General features: G+C 40.7%; 1 protein-coding gene across 1 annotated transcript in view; it reads right to left on the bottom strand.

The window, feature by feature from the left end:
* The window catches only part of LOC128306796 (protein CBFA2T2), a 29794-nt gene extending 10899 nt beyond the window's left edge, over positions 1-18895 (bottom strand). Inside the window, exons 1-2 of the mRNA XM_053044449.1 lie at positions 18817-18895; positions 9383-9388 (exon numbers count right to left, since the gene is read on the bottom strand). Coding sequence (XP_052900409.1) covers positions 9383-9388; positions 18817-18895 — 85 coding nt within the window. The remainder of the gene's footprint in view (positions 1-9382; positions 9389-18816) is intronic.
* Between the last annotated feature and the right edge of the window lie 3793 nt (positions 18896-22688).

Genomic DNA, 22688 nt, shown 5'->3' with positions numbered 1-22688 from the left:
AAAACATTGGGTAAATTGTGTTCCAATGAGCTAAAACTTCCTTTCAGTCCAATTCATTAAAAAATCCAAGTCTGAAAATCGCTTATATTCAGTTTTGCAGAAATCGCCCTTATCAAAACATTAGGAATTTCAAGCCATTTTTCACCACTTAGATTAAAAATGAATAATTTCATACATGAAAGTGTTCAGCCTAGAACGAAAGGTTTTTAAAATTCATAATTAAAATGTGAGTTTTTTTATAACGAGGATTTATCACACCAAATTTAATAATTTTGATAACTCATCTTACAAAAAGAACTTTTTAGTTGGAAAATTTATCGGTATCCAATTTATATTACTAAATTTCCAGTAAACGACTGACCCTCTATGATGATAAGTGATAATACCAATGATGACCTTTGGCAGAATAATTTTAATTAGTCCTCCCGTAATGAAGACAACTTGTAGAAAATGTAGTAACCTTATTTTGGGTTACTAATTAAAACAAATATAGCATACATTTAGGCGCATTTAGGCGCCATTCCATCCATTTATTGAAAAAGTGTTATATTCATCGGTACTATGTATTTTAATTGAGCGTAATTTCATAGTCAACTGTACGTATTTATATGACGTATTTAGTATAAACTATAAGCATGGTATTTTATAGTAAGCATTAAAACCCCTATTTTTTCCACTGTGATCCTCATAAAAAAATGAATAACGCCACAACACTGAACGAAGATAGCAACGAAGGTATAAAGGCTCTGCGTAATACCGCAGAGCTTTTCCGCAAAGAACGGCCAGAACGCTACCGGAATACGCTTGCGAGTAGCGACAAAATACGAAAAGCCTCGATGTGAAAATTCACAACTGCAATCGATAGCAGGAAGCATGGGCGAGCGATAAAATTGGAATATCGGTTAGACGATTTGCACTACAACGCACGATATTTGTTTCCAGCCCTTTCGCAGCTCGTCGACGATAGTGTTAACGATTCAACTGCCAGCCAGATCAACAAAATTGCCAACGATACGTTGCACTACCTTACGTTTGGTTGCGTTTTGCTTCCAGTGTTTGGTTGGAGTGGCCAAAAATTGGCTTCCTGTGTGGCTGTCGTTGCAAAAAAAACGCAAAGCAAATCGAGAGATTTATTGTCTGTAGTGAGTTTCTAGTCAGTTGTTTTTTTTCAAGTCTCAACAGACACACAACGACGATCGGTCAGAGAATAACAATTGAAATTTAATCCTTCCGTCCGGTGGTACAAATAGTGACACTTGCACAGGCTATTCCCAGAACAGGATGCCACTTAATCGATTTGAGTCGTTTCCCAACCAGTGGCGAAGGGTTTTTGCGGGGGAGGAAGATGGTATTGGGTGGTGCAGGGGTGATTTTCGATCCATTTCATTCATCCCGATGCTGTCGATCGAATCAGGTGAATCCAATCATTGACAGCATTCCGACGACAGCACACGAACAGATGCATCAAACACCCCTTTCGGACAACGGTGCCGCAAACCGCTAACCTTCGCCGCTAAATCGCCCGCCAAGCGCTATTTAATTCAAACATTTTTCGATTTAATCAATTGGAAACAGCTTGCCAGTGACAGGTGCCAACGGCTCGGGCCTAGCATTTTCACCGCTCGGTGGCACCCTCCATCCCATGCTAAACTATTGCTTCATGGTTGTAATACCGGCGTACAAACGACTCCGTGGCTGCTGCTGCTACTGCTGCTGCAGCTGGCACTCATGCTCCAGCAGACGATGCGCGTCTGCTGTTGATCTATCGAAGCTTGAAGCATGCCAGATTGGCATGCCTGCAGACGAGAATGGAATCTGAAGAGCAAAACGAATATAGCACGCAAACACACAGAGGCCAACAGGAAAAAAACACACAGAGAAAAGACCATTCCAAAACCATTCCCCATTGACACAACCACCGTGGAACGCAACGCGTCCAGTATGGCGCGTTGGTTTTGAACCCATCACCGGTTCGCTACCGACAGGAGAAATAAAAAAAAACATTGTCCAGTAAAGTGAGCCTCCCGCGTTTCACACATTGGCCACCCGGTACGCTGGCATCCGAACGGAAACAGATGGTGAAGATGCGAACGTTTCTGGACAGAAATAAAATTACATCCAAGCCGGGCCGGCCAGACCAGGGCGATCCATATTTATTTTACCATCCCCCTCCCAAAAGGGGGGTGGGGGGAGCGTTTTTTTTTAACCTCCCCCTAGGACCGACTGGCACATGCTTTGCACGTGGTGATAATTTTCTAATTTGAAAGCGTCTGGTCAGTGGACGGGAGGCCGGAAAACAGATTGATGATAAAAACAAGCCGAAGCGATTGATACAAGGTATGGATGTGTGGTAAGATAAGAAAAACAATAATTGCATTACAGTTTAAAATTTATGAGTTATGTTGCGGATTTGTTGCTTTAAATTTACATTTACTGGGTTAGTTTCATACAATCATAATGCAATGTTCGAACGATGACGGTATAACGTCTTCATTCAGTCAATGACTTTAATTTTCCATTGGTGGTTACATGGGTCCAAAAGTGGTATTATTTACGGTTTTTTTGCAAAAGTTACGATGAAAAAACGTTTATTCAAAAAGGAATTAAAACACCTGCGCAAGTACCTATATGTATTACATCACGTATGGTATCACTTATCAATTATTTTGGATTAAAATTAGTTAATCTTTTGAATTATGATTAATGATAATGAAGATTAATAATTACAATTACGAATGCTGAATGAACCTAGAATATAACTTGAACAAATCTACGGTTTGCTGAATAGTAACTTTATGCATACATTCACAATATCATTCAAGAGAACAGTTGGACATAGGACAGTTGAGTCATCATTGTCTATTAAAAATGTGCATTGAAATGATCGAATTCGAAATGGATAAACTTCACACCATTTTTCACACGAGTTTCCTGCCACCTAAAGGAGAACCCGGCATTATTCCGTGTTTTTTAACTTTCCTTTTATCCACAGGCAAAATTTTAAAGCTTTATCGTTTAATTTGTAACCACCACTAACATTAAAGTAAGGTAATTGCTTTTCAGGCTTCGTTCAAACACCTCGCCCGATATGGTCGGCTTCGGCCCGATAAGGTGAAGATCGAAGGTGAAGTGATCATTCAATTATTACGTAACGCAGATAGGGGTGGGGAGAGGGTTAGTACATGCGTTACGATTTGTTGCATAGGGGAGAGAGGAGGTTTAATTTTTTGATAACTTTTGGTGTCCACTCAGATGGTGATTTTGAATTCCGGTGTGTAGAATTGGATCCAGTTTGCATCCATTATAACAGATTATGTTCGGCAACGTTATATTATCAGATGACAAGCATCGTCGCCTCATAAAATTTACATTGAGTTTGAAGAGAACAACAGCCTTAGAATGATGCATCCAAGTTATTAACTATCTTAAAGAACTTCATACAATTTTATTGTACATCAATCATTAACCATACATCAGTTCATTGTTCAATATCATTTAGAGCTCGGACGCTCATTCACGATACAATCATCAACTTTCAACAACTATAACGTACTGCATCACGATCGGTATTTGTACGGCCATGTTTGAAGTTAGTATACCAGCTGACCAGTTGATTTTAATGGTGCTGAGTTCCACGATGCTTGTCAATTCAATGTAACCAATTTTTCCCAACAAAATGCCATTTTTTATGGACACTCTAAATTTCTGATGTTCCATTGCGTGTTCAATGACAGAAAAAGAGTAACTTAAAATACTTTACCTACAATTGTAGCTATAGATTCATTTTTTTAAAAAAAGCTTTTGAAAATTGGTTTTATCAAAAAGGACAAGATTTGCCAATAAATAAATTGAATAATGAGAATGAACAGAAGACAACCATTCAAAAAGACGACAGATTTTCGAATTTTTGATTCGCCAGATTTCGACAGATTCGCCTGCGTATTATGAAGTGTAAGAACCCAAACGACCATCTTTAGCTTTTTTAAGTGGACGCTTAGCAAATGGGTAATTTTCATACGTTTGGGATCTGTAGTGATGGAGAACTTGCATTCGAAGCGTCTTTCGGAAATTGATATGTTTATCCAGAACCTGGCCTTGGTTTAGTTAACTTGGTATATGACAATTATACCAATTTTAATTATGAAACATACGGACTGTCAGAAAACAAATATTGTTAATGAAGTATCATGCAGAAGAATGAATGACTGTATGGATTGAAAAATGTTCTAAAACAACTTCAAATTATTAGCAAACGATTTAGCAAGTCAGTCTGGCGTGAGTAGGAAAATTACTAGGCAGTATGTTTGTTCCTTTTTACATTTGTCGAAATACGATGGAATTACATAAATTACTCTCATTGAATTATTACTCATCAGATTTAAAAAAAGATTTTTTTTAATAGTTGGAGGAGTGCAGCAAAATGTTACGTAATTTATAGAGAGGATCTGATTTAAGTTTTATGTTTTGTTGCATTAGGGAGGGGGTCAAAAATTGACAATTTTGTGATACGTAATAATTGAATGAGCCCTGAGATGAACTTTGTTCTGTGAAAGTGTGGTGATTTGAATTGCACTCCGAAAACGATAAGAGAGTTAGTTTTGGGTAGATTAATTTTAAGTTGCGTAATAAAAATGTTATAATAAATAACATACAATTTTTGTTTTAGGTGGTTTTAGCTTAGCTTCTGACCTGTTGCCGTATGGCTGCCTTATAAGACTTCGCATCTTTTTTCCTGAATGCTAATTATACGTAGGATTCAAGTGAAGTGCATAGTACTTTTCAAACTTTTGCTCATTTTATAATGCATACGTAATAAAAAAAAAGCGAAATTCTCTTAAAATTAGACGACTTTGTAACAAAGTTGATAAATGTGAAAAGCCTAACTAATAATTGCGTTTACTAAACATCCAACCTAAAGCAATATAACATTGACCAATTGTCAATATAAATACATCTTCATTTGAATAAACCGCAAAGAGCCATCCATAAAGAAACAGACGATAGACAATAACGCAGAAATAAACAACAGTGCTTACCGCCGTGATGTTGACAAGGGTGGAAAATACATAGTCATGTTTGTGTAATGCGTTATTATGGTACATAACATTTTGCAGTTATGTACCAAACAAAAGCAAGACGAACATGCCGACAATCATTCCCAACCCCTTGCGCGATAGAAATTGCTAGAACGAGGCCAAACATATCCATTTGTTGCATTATTTGATGTTTGTATTAATTAAACACAAATTCGGCTTCTCATCACAAAGGTGAAGTGTAAACATCGGTTTCGTTCGATAACCACAAAGGAATCGATTCATTATCATTTTTGGAACGAATTGCAGCATGTTTGTTTGTTGTTGTGTTTTCTTCATTTCAGTTTGCAAAAACTGTATAGTTCTACTAGACTAGAACAGAACAGGTTTTAGTAGACGCATCGCATCACGGCAATATGACGATTTAAACGATGGTACAGATGCACAAAAAAAGAGTTGAGATCCTCAGACCAGGTCACTGGTAAAACACGAAAACATGATCTATTTCTGACCATTCTTTGGCGACTTTGCTTTCGCTCCGCATTGTGATATCTTCAACGAAACACTCGTGTGTTTCGATGTGTTCGACCTACAACCAGATTGCATAGCTTCAGGCGTTGTTGGACTTGGAACCAATCGAAAGCAGCACCAAACTGTCCCATAAGAACAGCAAAGCATTGCTGAACGGTAGACATGCTGCACGGTGGAACAGAAAAAGGGGAGCAAAAATGGAAAAAAAACATAACAGGAAGCAACAAACCCGGAGCACATACAGCGTGCAGGAATTGGACGGGTGCACCATGCTGACCGCTGGCTGCTGACAACAAAAGCTGGATGCTCCCGCAGCGGACGCGTCATAAACATTTCGGCCTGCAAAATATTTATTTACGATATTTCCGGCTTTCGGTATCGTGCGGTCAGTCTCATTATAAATATGGGCCTCTCCTGTCTCCGGCAATGCCCAATGTTTACCGTCCACGTGTTCGGTGCAGATCGGATGTCGCCACTACCACCAACCGGACCGGGTCTTTGTTCCACCACCTGCCTCCTGTTTGCAACAGCGCACATATTTGGGTGATATTGGGCTGCTGCGGAGATGAAAGCATCCACTAGAACAGCATTGAACCTATCCACACAGCCACACACGCAAACCCATAGCGTTTCCTGGCATGTGGAGATTCCTTGTCGTAGCCATTCGGATGGGGATCTGCAAACGAAGCGAATCTGATGCTGTGTGTTCCTGGTTGCAAACATTTCGTCCGACACGTCTCCGCATGTGTGACTGTGTACATGTCTCTTTGCGAGTGTTCAATTTGCGTACAAACGATCGGTGGAACCACAAACAACAAAATGACACACACAATTCCTGCCGTCCACTGTGCACCACCTTGCAGGCTGTCCAGTTCCAGGGTAACAGCTGGAGCAAACAAACAAAACAACTACAGTTGTTGCGAAAAATAATGCTAAAATGATTCAAAATATTTCAGCCAGTGAAGTAAACCATGTGTAGGCACTAATACAAAACCCTACCCAACGTACAAATTAACAACATCCCACCACGTGATGCGTTGAAATATTTAAAATCCACTACGCCTACTAAGACGCTACTCATTTCATTGAGAAAAATGCTTTCTCAATCAACTGCAACTGGCATAGTAGGCCGTGCTGAAATTTCTGTTTTTGTACATTTCTTCCCTTGTTATTTGTGGCCCATTCTCGTCGCTAGCTCGCGGGAGATTAAAAGTTGTTGATGACGATCAAGGCACCTTACCGAATTTTCCGGAAGCGGATATGTTGCTTTCCTGCTGCTGCCGTTGCTGCTTCTAAAGCCCGCCAGCTATTTAGCCTGTCTGCAACAGATACGATACTGATCGAACCATTTTTACGTTACTACTGCGTAGTACTACTAGCAAGTGCTGATGTTTAAGAATTTTCAACAACTTCCCGTAGCGTAGCTGCTTCAGGGCAGTGGGTTGGTGTGTTGCTTTGCTACCCACGCTATTTGTTTGCTGTAATTCCGATGCACCAAGGGGTAGAAAAAAAATCGAATAAAGGGCGAGATTTTCAACGCCGAGAGGAGTTTTTTCCGCCACATAAAATCTCAAATGTAGGGCAACAATCAAAACAATGATTTTGATCTAAAAATAGGTGGAGGAGTAGAAAGTTCGTTTTGCTTATGTCCGGAAAGTTTGTTTCTCTCTTAGAATAAAATTTTGTTTTCTACAAAGTTTTGGGAAAAGTTTTATTTTTTCATCATTCTACGCTAAACTAAGAAAAAGAAATGTTGATTCAACATCTGAAGGGAGATAACAAGAAGCATTTAATGATTTTTGTGGGCTTCTTGGCTTAAGCAATAGAATGTTGGAGAAAGAAGGTTTAAATTTCTATTCAATTTTTTTAAAACTTAAGAATAAACTAAAATCTAGTTAAGTTTAAGAAAGTATTGGCATTATTATCATTAACATAATATTTTGAAAATAAAACTATTAACAAAATTTAAATGAACATAATAAAACATAAAGAAACAACTTTAATTAAGCAAAAAATATAAAAGAAAATACAAAGCGAAAAACAAAGACAGAAATAACGAATCAATAAAAAAAGAAACAAACAATACCTAAAAAAGCAACAAGAAATCTTTACTAATAAGAAACTACTTCATATATGCGAGAATTATTGCCTTTCCCATGAATCAGTGGAATGAATTTCAGTGTTATCTTCACACACTAGCACTTGGTAGCGATATCTTACCCAAGGGAAGAAAAACCTACAACTCATGTCTTTCCCATCGGCATAGATAAGGGCCCGCTTTGCTCAAGGTACCATTTCTGATGATTGCGCTCATGCATAACATCTTCGCTCGATAAATTCACGCTTTTGTCTTGCACCCGGTCCAAGCAATGCCGGCAATACCGGGTGAGGGATTAGTGAAGACAAACATGGGACATATGCAGACATATTGGTCCGTGCACCGTACGCTGCGAAGACAGATTACGACTTCCGCTTATTTGCATGATTTCATCGGCATCCGTCCTGGCGAAAAGTGAACCAAACCACCCGACCGGACCCGAAGATCAACGTCGGGGTGTTCGGGCGTTCTAATGCGGCAATTTATGGCAGTTTACATTTGTTTTGCAGATTTAACCATATGCGATATCGCATTCGATCCGAGGATGATGCCGATTGGTCTGATCGGTAACGGTAGGCAGGTGATGGGAGAAAATGGGAAGAGATGAATACATCTTCACTAAAGGGATTCCGCTAAAGCTTGACGCTACAGACGCAAGTAAGAATTTATCATTGAGCCGGAATGACAGATATTACACGATGGATGAATTTATCTCAAGTAAATTGAAGCTTTTTTTTGTTACAACAGCAATACGAAATAGTTTATCCGTAGGACTTAAGGACTAAATTCTGAAAAGTACCCAAAAAAAATCATTTTTTGAATTCTTTGACGACAATATACCAAGAGATAAACACGAAATGCTACAATCTCATTCTATAAATCTTCTTATTGCATCCATAAATCTCATTCCCAAATTGACCAATTTCAAACCATATTTACATAAGCCCATTCTTACATAAAATCACGTTGTGTGTTCATCAATTCTGGAGGACCGTACTCGTAAAATGTGGATGAAATCCATAAATAAACACATCACCAGCTCGCAATTGTGCAACGGCACAAAAACCGGGGCTCGGTTGTTCCGTTTTTAGCTGCAGCCGTGTACATGACAATGAATGCTTCCACGTACGTGTAATGGCTGCCCACAAGCGGTTGGACAAATCGTTACATTAGGTGGAACTATTTTTACCACGACCTTCTCTCACCTTTCCAGGCAGAGGAGTGTCCGTTATGCAGGCACTCTGTACACAATTACTGACAGGAACAGGAATTAATCGATACTGAATTGAAATTGTTTCCTACGAGTCCTTCCTACGGCCATCTAAAGATAGTTTAGAAACGGAAACCTGATAACCTTCTCCAACTGGTATACGAGTGAGAAACACACACAGAGAAAAAAACCATGCCTCCTTTCCCAGCTGAATCTGGCGTTCTGTGGGAAAAATATTCTTCACAAATCATTATAAATTGGCATTGTGCGCTACGGAGATGTCAGTGACAGTGTGTCCCACCGGTTCAGGAAACCCCTCGTGTATTGTACGGTACATACGACGAAGGCTGGCAAACAGGAAACGGAAACCGATCCCGATGGTCGAAACCCACCGAAGGAAGCTTAGACGGCACCGGCAAAACAAGCAGGCAGTGGAGCTGCACGTGGCAACAGCTGGCAGGCATGTCCCGAAGAATGGTGCACGTCCCGAAAAGCTTCGACTCGACCGACCTGCGGCTGGCAGTGAAGTGTATTCATTCACGCACACTAGAACCCGTCCGCTGCAGATGGCAGCGAGCTCCGAATGGCCGAATGGCCGAAAATGGATGTGGAAAGGTTACGAAAGGCGAATACGGCGCAATGGGAAGCGCGCCCGTGAAAGGAGCTCTCAGCAGCAGTAAGGAAGCCGGTACAACCTTGGCCGGGTTCGGGGTTTTTTGGAGGAAGTTGACCAACGGCCACACGTTACCCGCGTCGGACGCGGTGGCCGGGTGACCGTTTGCCGTGCGCGAGGGTTAATCACTTCTTAGCCACCCGGCACCGGCTCGGGCTCGGGCGTTGAAGCAACGAGCCAACACCCGGAGGGCACGAAACATCGACCGGGCGCGCATTTCATTACGGCCCACCAGTTCTGGCAGGAGTTCTGTTTTCTATTACTTTTCCGCCATCTGCCCTGGCCTGCCTGCCTTCCCAGGGCGGTGGATACACTTTGGCAGACGGCACAGACGGCTCACGGTCCTCTCGGTTTTCCCTCACACGCGCAATAGCCATCTGGTACTGATGGCGTTTGGAGTGAACTACTCGCTGTGTGTGTGAAAAGAGCGAAGGGGCACGAATTGGAAGCACTTGGCGTTTGTCAGTGGCAGCCTTGTCTGTGGCCGAAAGCCCTGGTATGGCGTTGGCTTCTTCTGCCACCCGAGACGCTGGCTTCCGGTTAATGTCCGAGCGCGCGAATGCCTGGTTCTCTCGAATCCTTGGAGTGTTGTGTAAGGAAACGCTAGCGGTTGGTTTCTGTCATTATCGACGAACGACCGGTGCGAGTGACTTCTGCTGCTGCTGCTGCTGCTGCACTTTAACGTTACACCAAACCGTCGTCTGTAAGTGACGTAATGCAGATTTGCTTCCAGAGCTCCAACGACTGTTGAGCCAAGTTTGAACGTTCGATGCAGAAGATACGCTCTTCCCATGCTTGATTGTTATCATATCAAGCGACCAATGCATTTTCTGGCATAATTTTGGCTAATTTAATAGGTGAATAGCGCGACGTGAGGTATTGCATATAACTTATGATTAAAAAAATGCTTACAACTTGCACTTAATTAATCGAGTTTTAAAGGTTTACTCTTTCAAATAAATGAATAAGGTGTAAGTCGATACGTTCTGATCCTTCTTTCGAAAAAATGTCCAGCAAAATACATTAACAGCATTTTAAATATATTTCAGCAGTTTTTAGATTATGAGGCAACGGAAACTTACTAAAATATTTTCTAACAAAATAAAACTTTATTAAACTAAAATATTTTTATTATTAATATCAATGCTAAATGGGTTTAAATTTAATTCATAATGATTCTGTCATTTTCCCTAATAGAAAATCGAATTGTGATGATTGTTTGGAGTGAATCTATGTCTATGTATAATATTCAACTATTATTATTATTACCTGAAATCTATATCAGTTTATAATGTTTTGTAATAAGACCAATTTTTTCCACATTATTATTCGAAAACCAAGCCTGAACGCTAACTGAAATGGAATGAAAATGGCCTACAGCAAGTTGCAGTAGAAAAGTCAATAAAGGTAACGGTATGACACCGAAAGCAATTAAATTAATTAAATGTTTGTTAACCTGAAAACAAACAATGACGAAAGAGATTATAGTTGATGCAATTTTGTGGCTCCCTCAGGATTTGCGAGACAATATGAAATTGCTTTCCCACCAAGCGAAGGTAAATAAATTAAAAACACTTCATCCGTCAAATCAAGTTTAATGCAACACTAACGATGAATTGAAGTTTTAGTACATAATCGAGAAGTTTGTAATAAATTCCAAGCTAGAAATTCAAGCAGAGACATGAACATGAAGTAGAAAATTAATGAACTCAAAATATTGCCTAAAGGACAAAAAGAACCCGAATCCGATGACAAATGTATTCAATGAAAATGTAAGTTATCATTTTTATTTAAAAATACTTAACTTAAACAGAGATGAACTAAAAAAAACAAATCAGTTTTCATTTTAAAAAAATCTTATTAAATAGTATAAACATCAATTAGATGCTCACACCTTATATTAAATAATCTATTTTGTTTTGATTTTGTCGATATAATAATTGCAAAATTAACACTAAACACGTCTTTCATCATAAAATTCGAACAATTGCAAATTAAAAATTATTGCGTGGATAATGCTGACTGTATGAAAGTTGTAATAATTGAAGAAGTAAAATTTATACGACAAAAAACAATTCAACAATATGCTAGATTGAACAGAGATCACGACTAACAAAACACATGAATAAGAAAAGGATGTTAGTAAATAATATCGCCTAAATTTTATTGTTTTAAATATATTTATTGCTTCTTAGATTTTATTATACATTTTATATGCATTTTTTAGTAAAATATACAAATTAAATGTGTTTTTCCTAAAATTTCAACAGCTTTAAATTATGCTATTAAACCACAGGCAAGCACCAACTGGGTGTTAGAAGCTCGTTGTGAAATGGCCCCCAGGCCCTACCAGTAAGTGCACCGATCGGGAAAATTTCCAGCTGCTTTTAGCCCGCACATCCGCACAACCTGCATCAAATTTTCCATCGTATTTACCAGCTCAGCATCGGAAGCTGGCCGGCGCCAATGCATCGACATCCCACTATGTGTGTGTGTGTATGTGAGTGCAGTGTATTAAAATATTTATTTTTCTATTTTATATAAATTGTACGAAAACAATGCCACATGTGCGCCCGTGTTTGGGTGTGGTTTATTTTTGGGCATTGTCACCAGAACGCACTGTGAACCGCTACCGGGTTGGGAAGGGATGGAGGGGGAGAGGGGAGGGGGGGGAGAGGGGGGATTCGGTTTTTTGGGGGCGAGTTCGGCACCGTAACAGCTGGATAAACGATGTGGCCATTGAAGCGAACGTTCGAGTTCGGCCGCACGGAAAGGTGCTGGAAATTGGATGCCGGCACAAGTACTTCGCTAAAGGCTGCGGCATAGCGATGCAGTGGAAGAATTTAAAATAGCCACCGCCGCTCACAAAAAAAAGACAAAACAGTGCGAGCCGGAGTTTATTTTCCATTTAATGCTATTTTAATTCACAATATTTCGACAAACCGTAATTTCATTCCGCAAGCGATGTGGAAAACGTTGTTCAATTAAAAATGTACAGTCGAGAGGTGGAGTTTTTGTGGGTTTGTTTGTTGCTTTAGCCAGCAAAAGAAACATGCCCATGCTGAAGTTAATAAAAAAAAACAGCAAACAATTTGCTAACTTGCAAAACTTTCGCTAAAGGTTTGTGCGGTTTAATTTCCGCTCAATTGCAATAAGTGGATAAACGAAACAATACCACCGGGAGAACAAAAAAACAAATAAAAAAGGAATGGGAAAATGGCATCAGGGAAAAATTACTGCCGCCTTTGCTAAGTGATGAAGAAAAAATCCTATCTCCGATCGCCTGGCACATGAAAGCGCGTTCGCTACCGCGCTACCGAGAGGATTTATCGCAATGCCCCGAAAAATGGTAGGAACCGGTCCGGCATCGGGCGTAATATTTCCCGCGCGGTGTGCACGCGGAAATTCCCCAACCGCGCGAACCAAAACCGATGGGAAAATTCATCGATAGCATCAAAATGTGGCAATAAAAATCGCTCCATCGTTCTCACCTCACCTCAGCGCGTCCTTTGCGTGATTGAATTTGCCCACTCACTCACGCTCACTCGCCATCTCGCCTTCTTCGGTACACGAAAAGCTTACCTCCGTTTGTTTTTTTCCTCCTTCCCAGCCACACACACCCATTCAATACCCCATCCAAAAGGGGGTTGATTATGTTTTCCTTCCCTGTGTCGGTTGTTGCTTTTTTCGCCCTCTCTCACACAACCCCCCCCCCCTCCCACCGCATCTCCCCACCCACTTCCATTAACATTTGCAGACGAACCTTGGCCACCTTCAGCTGGCCGTGTTCGCACACCGGAGGGCGATTTTCCGTCGCTTTTGCATTGCCTCCTTAAACGCTGGGCTTCGTGGCCGCCCTCCTGCATCTGCCCATGGCGTGTTGTCCTGCGGCTTAATTTACCACCCGACAAAAGCGGCAAAACCGGACCCGGGGTGAGGTGGACGGAAAGAATACGAGGATGATTTTGCAGATGGATGCACAACACTCACACCGGCCGTCATGTTTCCCATCCCGTGCCAGTTGGTGGTGGTTGTGGTGGGTGGTTTCCGTTTGTTCGTTGATACTGGGCGTTGTTCGAAGGGCGAAGAGAGAGGGTGGGGGGGGGAGGAATGTTCCGTCGGAAAAGCGGCTTCCTTTGGACCCCTTTTTTGCTTTGGTTGTTTTTCTAGAGTTTCTTTAGGGATTTTTTTTTTGTGCTTGTTCTTCCGTTGTTTTCCAGTTTGTCCCTTTTCTCACTCCTTATAGCGCCATAACCATCGGCATACCATTCGCACGTGAAGAAACGTAGACAAACAAGCGTGTGAAATGAACGCAAATGCCATCGGTGGCGTGAGCTACGGGACAGTGACGGAACCCTGGACGGGAACAATTATTTTCCAAACCGATGTGATATTTTTACACCAAATTTAAACTATTGCAGACAATTTGCTGCTTTGACTCTAAATAATGGTGCAATATTGGGTAAAACATTTTTTCATGTATTTTTTACATCTATCTTCATGTTATTTCTTTTTTCAGCGAAAAAATTACTGTTTTTATTAAAGTGAAGCGGTCATTGTCTATTTTTTATTCTAAATATATATTATAATCTTTTAAAAATATCATATGTCCAATGAATAGCCTATATTTGTTTTATGATATTTCAACACTAATAGCAGAAGTTTCAATTTATACCACCTGTGTCCAGGAGCTTAAAAAAGATTCAAAATAAATTAAATTATAACCGATTGACGGTGTCGGAAAAACACGAATCCATCAGTTTAGAGTTCATCATAAGTTCATTGGTTTGGTTTGTAAATAGTTCATGTACATCAACTGTTTAAATAAAAAAAATCGTTAAATAATAATTAATGTCATGTTATTAGTTACAATCGTGCAATAATCAATACCATTTTGATGATTTTATCACTAAAACTAAATAAAACTTTGGAAAAACGTTTTCTACATGTGTTTACAACATTCTTGCAAAATTTACACTATTTACATCGTACTTGGAATATTCTTCTAATAAGTTGCACTATTTCAAAAACAACTTTAATTATTCTGTTCTCTAATATAATAGAAATCCATGTACGTTAAAATCCAACCAATTTTAATCTTTCTTAAGTTTTTAAAGTGATGCAAATTATTTATCGTTTTTGTGAGTGATTCAAAGATTTGGGTAAAAAAAAGTTCTTTAATTCATTCTATTTTCATTCAATTTAATTTTTAAGCTTTCTCATATTCTTTCTACCGAAATCTACTCGTTTCTCGTTTTGTAGTCCTTGCTACAGGGGATTGCCTCCGTGCCACCGGACCGCCCCAACATCTTCCCGTTGGTGTTTTCTTTCGCATTCGAAAAACAACTGTCACAACAACAAGCACATTTAACAGCCAATGTGAGGTATTTCAGCAGTTACAAGAAAACTACCACGAATAACCTACATAAAGCTTTAAATGCCTGCCCAGTAATGTCCCATCAACTCTACCCACATGGTACCAGTAATTTGACCCGGTTCGTGCTGGCAACGCAATCCTTCGTCTTAGCATTATCGCACGCATCCTTACCGTTCCATCGTTCATATTTAACCACTCGTCCAGCATTATCCCTACGTCACCAGCTGACCATAATGCTTGAGCGGCCCTTTTTGCACATTCGTTCTCGGCACACTATCACACCTCGCACGAGGCGTTCGTACTTCGGCAGCAAGGAACTTTATACCTCGTTGTTGATTTATCATCACCACACGAATTCGCTATCCTGACGAATGCGTCCAACCCGCGGACGGTGAAAACGGCGTTACACTAGCCGCACGCGATGGATCAATCAAATCTGTTCCGAAACGGCAAACCATCGAACACTTAGCGCAATTACCATTTCGCCATCCCAAAACCGGAACCGGGACGGTGAGGTGGCGCTCGATTTGCATAAATAGTTTTGTTTACGTTGGAAATCGTGGGAAAAGTATCAACCGATCGCACCGACCGCCTGCACGTATGCGGCAACAGTGGTTGGATGACGCGCGTATTGCGTGTCGTACAAATAGCAACGGATAAGTTCATAGGAGGTGGAAAACAGCAGGACAAATTTTGATAGCTGGGAACGGTGTTTTTAAATGAAACTTCAGTGCCAAAATACCACACTTGAGTTTGAGCTCCAAGTGCGATTTAAAAAAGTATTTTATTTTTCTTAAAATTTAGGCTCACCCTTAACGAATATCAAATTTAAATCATTCTTAGAGAGACCAATTCTAAACATTTCCCACACTCGATTTTCCAATAAAAATAATTACAATGGAACGTTGATCATACGGGTGTTATTTAACAACTTAACTTTCTACAAACTTGTTAAGAATGAAAAATGCTTTTTTGTGCAATTCTTATACATTTTGTTTTTCAATACACTATCACATATTGTCACCAGATAGTATATTGCGCTGTAAACGTGTACAGGCAGTCCCCGAGATTCGCGGATCCTCTTATTCGCGGATTCGGAGATACGCAGTTTTTGGAAATTTGACAGATTAGCTAGTTTATAGCATAAAATCTAAGCAAAATGGTGAAAATTGGTCGCAAATTCCTTTTTTGTCACAAAAAAAAAACATTTATTTTTAACTTATTTTAATGTAATCTTTCTAAAAATCGCCTGATTCGCTGCATAAATTAAGTGCAGGGAAGAAAGGCGACTCTGTGACTTTGAAGTATAAACGAAATTGTACCAGGTTTCGACTTACACGGGAATTCGAGCGGATTTTTCCCGGGTTATAGCGTTCCGCTATAGTAATCCGCATATACAGTTCCGAAGAATAGTAATACGGTTACCAGAACGAAATAAATTTTAATATGATCTTTATGTGTTTGATATTAAATATTAAAATATGATATTTCATAATTATTTTGTATATGATTTAAACAAACAACATTTAAAAAAGGAAGCCGGAAGATCCCATCAGGAACAAACCCCCGTAGCAGGGACTGACTATCCGGCTAAGCGGTAAAAATAAGTCGATACTGCCTGGCCGTTCTAACGAAAAAAAAACAACATTTATACAACAATTATGCCTATTGTACTTTTTACATCCTCACCATGCAACACAAAAAACCCGTAATCGATTAATGAAAATCGAGCGAAAAAACGTCGTAAAAACCGTATTTTTTTATTCTGCAAACTTTTCAATCAATCCGACCCATTCAGCACACCTCTACCTCAACAACGGGCCAAGATTACTGCCCCGAAAGTGTGAGCTGCAGCGCGAAAGTAGTTACGCGTACCATCGCGCTGATATGCAAATGAATTTTCACTCGCGTTGGTGTTCGCCTTGTGTTGATTTTGCGTACCGAGTTTTCGGTAACCGAATGGTCCTTTTCCACCAGGCGAAAAGCTTTTCATCTGCCCGTCTGTAATTGCGAATTCGCACCGTAGGACGGCGCGTTCAGAGGTCTGCTTAATCCGATCTCATCGGGCAAACCGAGCAACACCTCGACTCAGTTGTCCGGTGGCTGTTATTGGCCCCTTCTCTCCCGGAAAGGGGGTGGTCACCCGGCCAGTAGTCTTGTTATCTTTCGGGGGAAAATATAATGGAAAACGGTGTGACAGAACAGAGGTGTATTCTGATCGCCACATTCCTTCGTCACCTGGCCGCACCCACATAATCCAACCGGATCGGCATACGGTGGTGGAAAATGATTTTTCCTCACCATCCACTCTTGGCTGCATTTTGCTCCGGCAGGGCGATATGGGCTGTGTTGCGCGACAGTCACTTCATCGTGCTTCATCGAGCAGCGTGGGTGTGAGACTCTCTCACGAACGTCCACCGTTGGAAGACACGATTCCAATTCCACTACCGGGTGTTGTCGGTCTCACCACCACCACCACCAGGACCACCGTCCACTATCCACCCACCCAAGACATGATTACCAATTTGCAAACATTTGCTGATTCATGGAATCCTTCCGGACTGGGTTGTGCCCTTTTCGGGCGCGCGTATCAGCATCCAGCCACACGGTACCATTGCGTCGCACGGGTTTGCTTTCTTTCGCGACCACAGTGGGAGAACTTTTTCCCACCACCATCACGTGCTGACGGGTGGCGCAAACGGCGATAAAGTAGCAGTCCAGCCGTTGGGATGAGCACGGACGCGGGGACGCGGGGTGGAGCGCACGGGGAAAATAAAATCAACCCCGGGTGGAGCGCACATATAATTCTTTCTTTATCAAATCAGCCGCACGCGCTCGGCGAGTGGGGTTTTTTTTCCGCCCACACGCGCGCCACCCGCAACCACATCGGGCTGGGGAAAATCAGTGCGAACGAAGTGGGCTGAATGTCGCAAGATAGATTTGCGCTCAAAGTCGCCCGCCACCTCAATGGGAAAGTCCACGTAAATGGCACTTTTGCGGTGAATCAACAAATCTCCCAGCACTGTTTGAGATGCTTCGCAAAAAGGGACACTTTTGTCGCGACGGATGGAGGGTTATTTCACTTCGCTCCCTTATTTTATTTTGCGCACGATTTTCTTTATTCGCTCGGCAAAGTTAAAGTGCGGGAATGGTTCCATTTTTCTGCTGGCATCGGATTGAGCACGTTCCGTTGGTCCTCCTCCTCGTCGTAATCCTTGTCGTCAACACTCGCAGGGACTCTCGCAGAGTGGGGCAGGAAAAACTCAAGTTTAGCCCACCTGCAAAATTGTAGACATCGTTCGGAAGGAACCCCTTGGAAGGAACATTGCCTTCCCGCTTTTGCCTCGGGATGGGTGCGGGATGCGCGTTAGTTCGCTACCTTCTATTATCCATGACTCCGCTTTGAGCATCGTTTACCATCTTTCCATCGTTCAACAAACACTCAAACTCGACTGTGCCCGAATTGATAAGAGACGTTCGCCCGGGGGTTTTGCACAAGAATCGCCCCCCGGGGGACGATCGAAAAGGAGCGACGGGCACGAAAGGTCACCCAAAGTAATGAAGCGTTCGGTGTTTCCCTAATGTAAACACAATTTAGCACCTGATTTGTAATTAGGATGAGGCACGGCTAATGTATTGCCAGGTGAGGTTTCATTCGATTATGGGGAAACGGTACCGTCCCATTTATTAACCTGAGACGGGGGTGGTTTATCGTACTCCCGAAAAAGCAGAAAAAGCAAGCTTTTGAGTGAAATATGGAACCGGTTCCATCCTTTGGAAGAAAGTAATTTCATTGTGCTGGGATGTGCTAGAATTTGCTGGCAATAAAATATTTGCCTGATGAGGAAAAATAATTATGGTTTAGGCTGAAGAAAATTTTCAACTTGGACTCACCTTTCAATTTACGAGCACTCGTCTCGTATGTGTCTTTATCTGGTATCTCTTCCTTAATTGCTTTACCGTCGAGTGCCATCTGCAAACAATAGAAATATTGAAAAAGATTTTATTAGATAAACATTTTTACCAGGTTATATGTTTAGTTGAATGTTTGTTCGAAGGGTTTAATGATGGTCGCCTTGTCCTTCCTGTCATCAGATTTCATTAGCAAAGCACTGTTTATAACCATGTATCTCAGGATTACAGAAAGCACCAAGATATCCATAATCGCTTATAAATAAATATCCATAACACTTTAACAACTAACTACAGAGGCAACGAATAAAATTCCACAAAATTATCTTTAAAGTGGTGCGTGGAGGATTCCTCCAAATCCGTTACGAATCTCAAAAAACGATCATTTCGAAATTTGAGATTACACCAAATAGTATATACCCCAGATGGTGATTGAATATTCCAGAACGACTGGGAATTCTTTGAATGTCAGTAATACATGAGGAAATCAATGTACAGCTGAATTTATTACAATCTGATGGTACAACTTTTGTCATTCAAGATGTGTTTGATAAAGATAATGAGAAAATAAGAAAATGCTTTTAAAATGTACTATCTTAATGGAAAATATAATTCTAAAGAATATTTAAGCATTCCTCAATTAAAATCTTCCGAATCCTTCAATCTTACAGTAAGTAAAGATTTTATACGACTTGACTTATTTTTAAATTTCTTATTACTCGACTCGATTACAGTGCTACATCGCTTCGCTGTGGAATGTGGGCAAACCACTGGAGGTATTGTTAAAATATAATTGTTCGCACAAAGTTAATAGCATTTTTCCATTCATCATTAGTAGCTTTTCTAACAGATATCCACGTGGCTGGTGAGAATAATAGCCTGATTGAAGTCTGAACATCCTTGGTTTGGGGCGGTCCGGTGTTATAATTGCTATTCGCGCCGGACAATCACGCCATCCCTCGTCCTATTGCCCAAACCATTTCCCTGAAGCCAATATCTACTAGCCGGCAACATGGGTTAAGCCTAATGAAACAGATGTGCCTTGTATGACCTAAATGGAACATATGCCATAAAGAAGAAACGTTTGGTTTTCGCCAAATAAAAGTTCTACAACTACTTGTTTCAGTTTCATGGGAGCTTTTTAATAAATAAATTGGCAATCTTTTTTCTTTCTTGCTTTTTGCCACCAGTGGGACTTTGGAAATGACCAGCTAACAGTTGTTACACGATTTTCGCTCTTCAATTTATTAGAAAAAAATAATAATTTAAAAGATTTAGTTGATCAAAACAGTTGCATCTGTTAAAAAATTAATCTAAAAATATGTTTGAATAAAATTATTTTTACATTTATTTGCTATTTTTGTGCGTTAAAACAAGGTTTTCACTATTTAAGCATTGTTTACGATTAAAAAAACATTAGTATTGCGGATGCGTGCCTGATTATTCTTATTACAGCCCATTTCTGCCCAATCTACAGAGGAGTGAAAGGCAGCAATGTACTCCGCTTAACGCTTTGCTGCCCATCAAACATTCCGTTTTGTAGAACAACCAATCCTAATCGATCCACTGGCAGGCACAGCAGGGAAAAACAAAAAAAAACGAAAATTTAGACAACATCATTTACTGGCCGCTTTCCCACCCGTGTTATCAACACCAGGTGTTGTTTCTAACTCAAACCATCACTCGGGATTTTTGTTTCACCACTGCCGCTCGTCGCTCCACAACCGCGCCATCCGTGATTGATTAATGCAACACATTTTCCATTTCGGTTGCGCCATAATGACGCGTCACGTCTGCTACAGTGTGCCGCCGGCTGACGCTCCCGGGGAGTGCCGGGAAACATTTGTGCGAATTTTCCACCCCACACCGCGGTATACGCGCGCTAGCTCACCATTTTTCATTCACCGACGTTATATTTTCGGTTTGCCCCGGCCCGAACAAACACACACACACACTAGCGATTGTTTTCCTTCAAGTGGCAACGCAACGGGTTTTCCCTTCAGTGTTGTGTTTTGTGTCGTTTTTCTTCACTTTAGTTTTGTTTTTATGATTTGTATTTTTTTTTTTGTTTTGCTTCGTTTTGCACGACATTTTCTTCTCTACCAAAACCCGCTTGGTCGCTTGGTCAAACGATTAAATTGACATTCAACCCCTTTTTTCCAATTAGAAAAACTGTCATCGACACGTTTTACCGTCGAATGGAAATGAAAAGGGAGCGACAGAGGAAGAGAGGAGGAGAGGTGGGAGGAGGCAGCGATTCGGTGAACTGTGGGGTGGAGGAGGTGGCGATCGAATCGGAGCGATTGTTTTCGGCAGTTTGTTCACCAGACGACAAGCTGATCGAGACATTCCTCAGTGGAGCAGTGTGTTGAACGCAGCGCAGAATGGAAGAAAAAAGTCTCTGTAGGAAAAATCCTCCCTCCCTTCACCATCACCCACTCAGCCTCTGCCATACTCTCGCCTCCCTAGAGAGGGAAAAAGGAAAATGGAAAACAGGAAGCAGAAGAAAAGAACAGTGCACAGCTGCGGAAAGCGATGGCACAAAACGGAAAACCGTCAAAATCAAATCAAACCATTTGCTTCCAGCCATGGCCAGCTGTTTTCGAACGGGCGAAGACGCATTTAGCGAAGCAGCACGGAATTCACGGTGTCCGCCAACGAGCCGTTCCTGTGCTGGTTTTATTTTTTCACATTTTATGTGTGTTTGTGTTGTATATTTAAGGCTCATCGCTAACTCGGACAGGTCTGTGGGAAACATGAGGAAATGGGTAAACCAACAACACCTGCACACAACAATTCCATTGTAACACACTAATGCCGAGCATATGGTTGGCCAAATGTTACTTGGGTTAGTTGTACTTAGAGGCAGAATTAGTACAGCTTGTACTAAATTTAACTTGTTCTAGTTTTGCTTCCATTTCCCTTATAAGACTCTAATGTGCTTAATAATAAAATTAAATTAAATTCCATTGTAACACACTAATGCCGCGCATATGGTTGGCCAAATGTTGCTTGGGGTAGTTGTACTTAGAGGCAGAATTAGTACAGCTTGTACTAAATTTAACGTGTTCTAGTTTTGTTTCCATTTCCCTTATAATACTCGAATGTGCTAAATGATAGAATTAGTAATGCCGATTTTCAATTTCATTTGTTCTATTCCAAAATAAATTAATGAATTAAATAATATAAAAATAAAGTTTCACGAAAACTTAAGAAAAAATAAAGAAATTGATTTTGAAAAATTTCAAATGTTTGTTTTATTTATTTTTTAATTCAAGATGTACGGGTTTAATAATTTTTTCAATGTGCAATCGTCCTACAAGACAATATTTCAAACAATTTTCTTTTAAAAATTTGCATATTCTAAGAAAATTCCATAGTTAATTATTTGTTGTTAAATATTTTACATTTTTTCAACTTAAATTACAATAAAAATAGCAAATAAATCATTTCTTTCAATAACACTACCCACAGCTTGCGACAGAACTTTTCCACATTCAATAAAAAATACCTAGAATGGAATTATACCATTCTACCACCGAGCGAGCTAACGATTTCCTAACAGAAGAAAATAAGGGCGCTAGAAAACGGTTTCTTGCGGCTTGCGAGAAGTTGCACACCTGCTGCACTATGCCCGGGGAGCAACGACCATCAGAGGGGGCAAAATTGTGGCCAGAGCTCAATTTACACCTGCATAACGTCTGACCCGCAGGCGTTGCAAATCGATTTATAAAAATGCCGACCAGAACGGACTGTGCGACACCAGCACTGTCCCACGGTGGCTGTTGTTGAACGACGATTAGGACCTGGCCCGCATACTATGCGGGACCGGCAAACTAGGTGGGTGAACGATC

The sequence above is a fragment of the Anopheles moucheti genome, chromosome 2, assembly GCF_943734755.1.
Source record: "Anopheles moucheti chromosome 2, idAnoMoucSN_F20_07, whole genome shotgun sequence".
Classification (NCBI taxonomy): Eukaryota; Metazoa; Arthropoda; class Insecta; order Diptera; family Culicidae; genus Anopheles; species Anopheles moucheti.
This window is presented reverse-complemented; position numbering and strand designations above follow the sequence as displayed.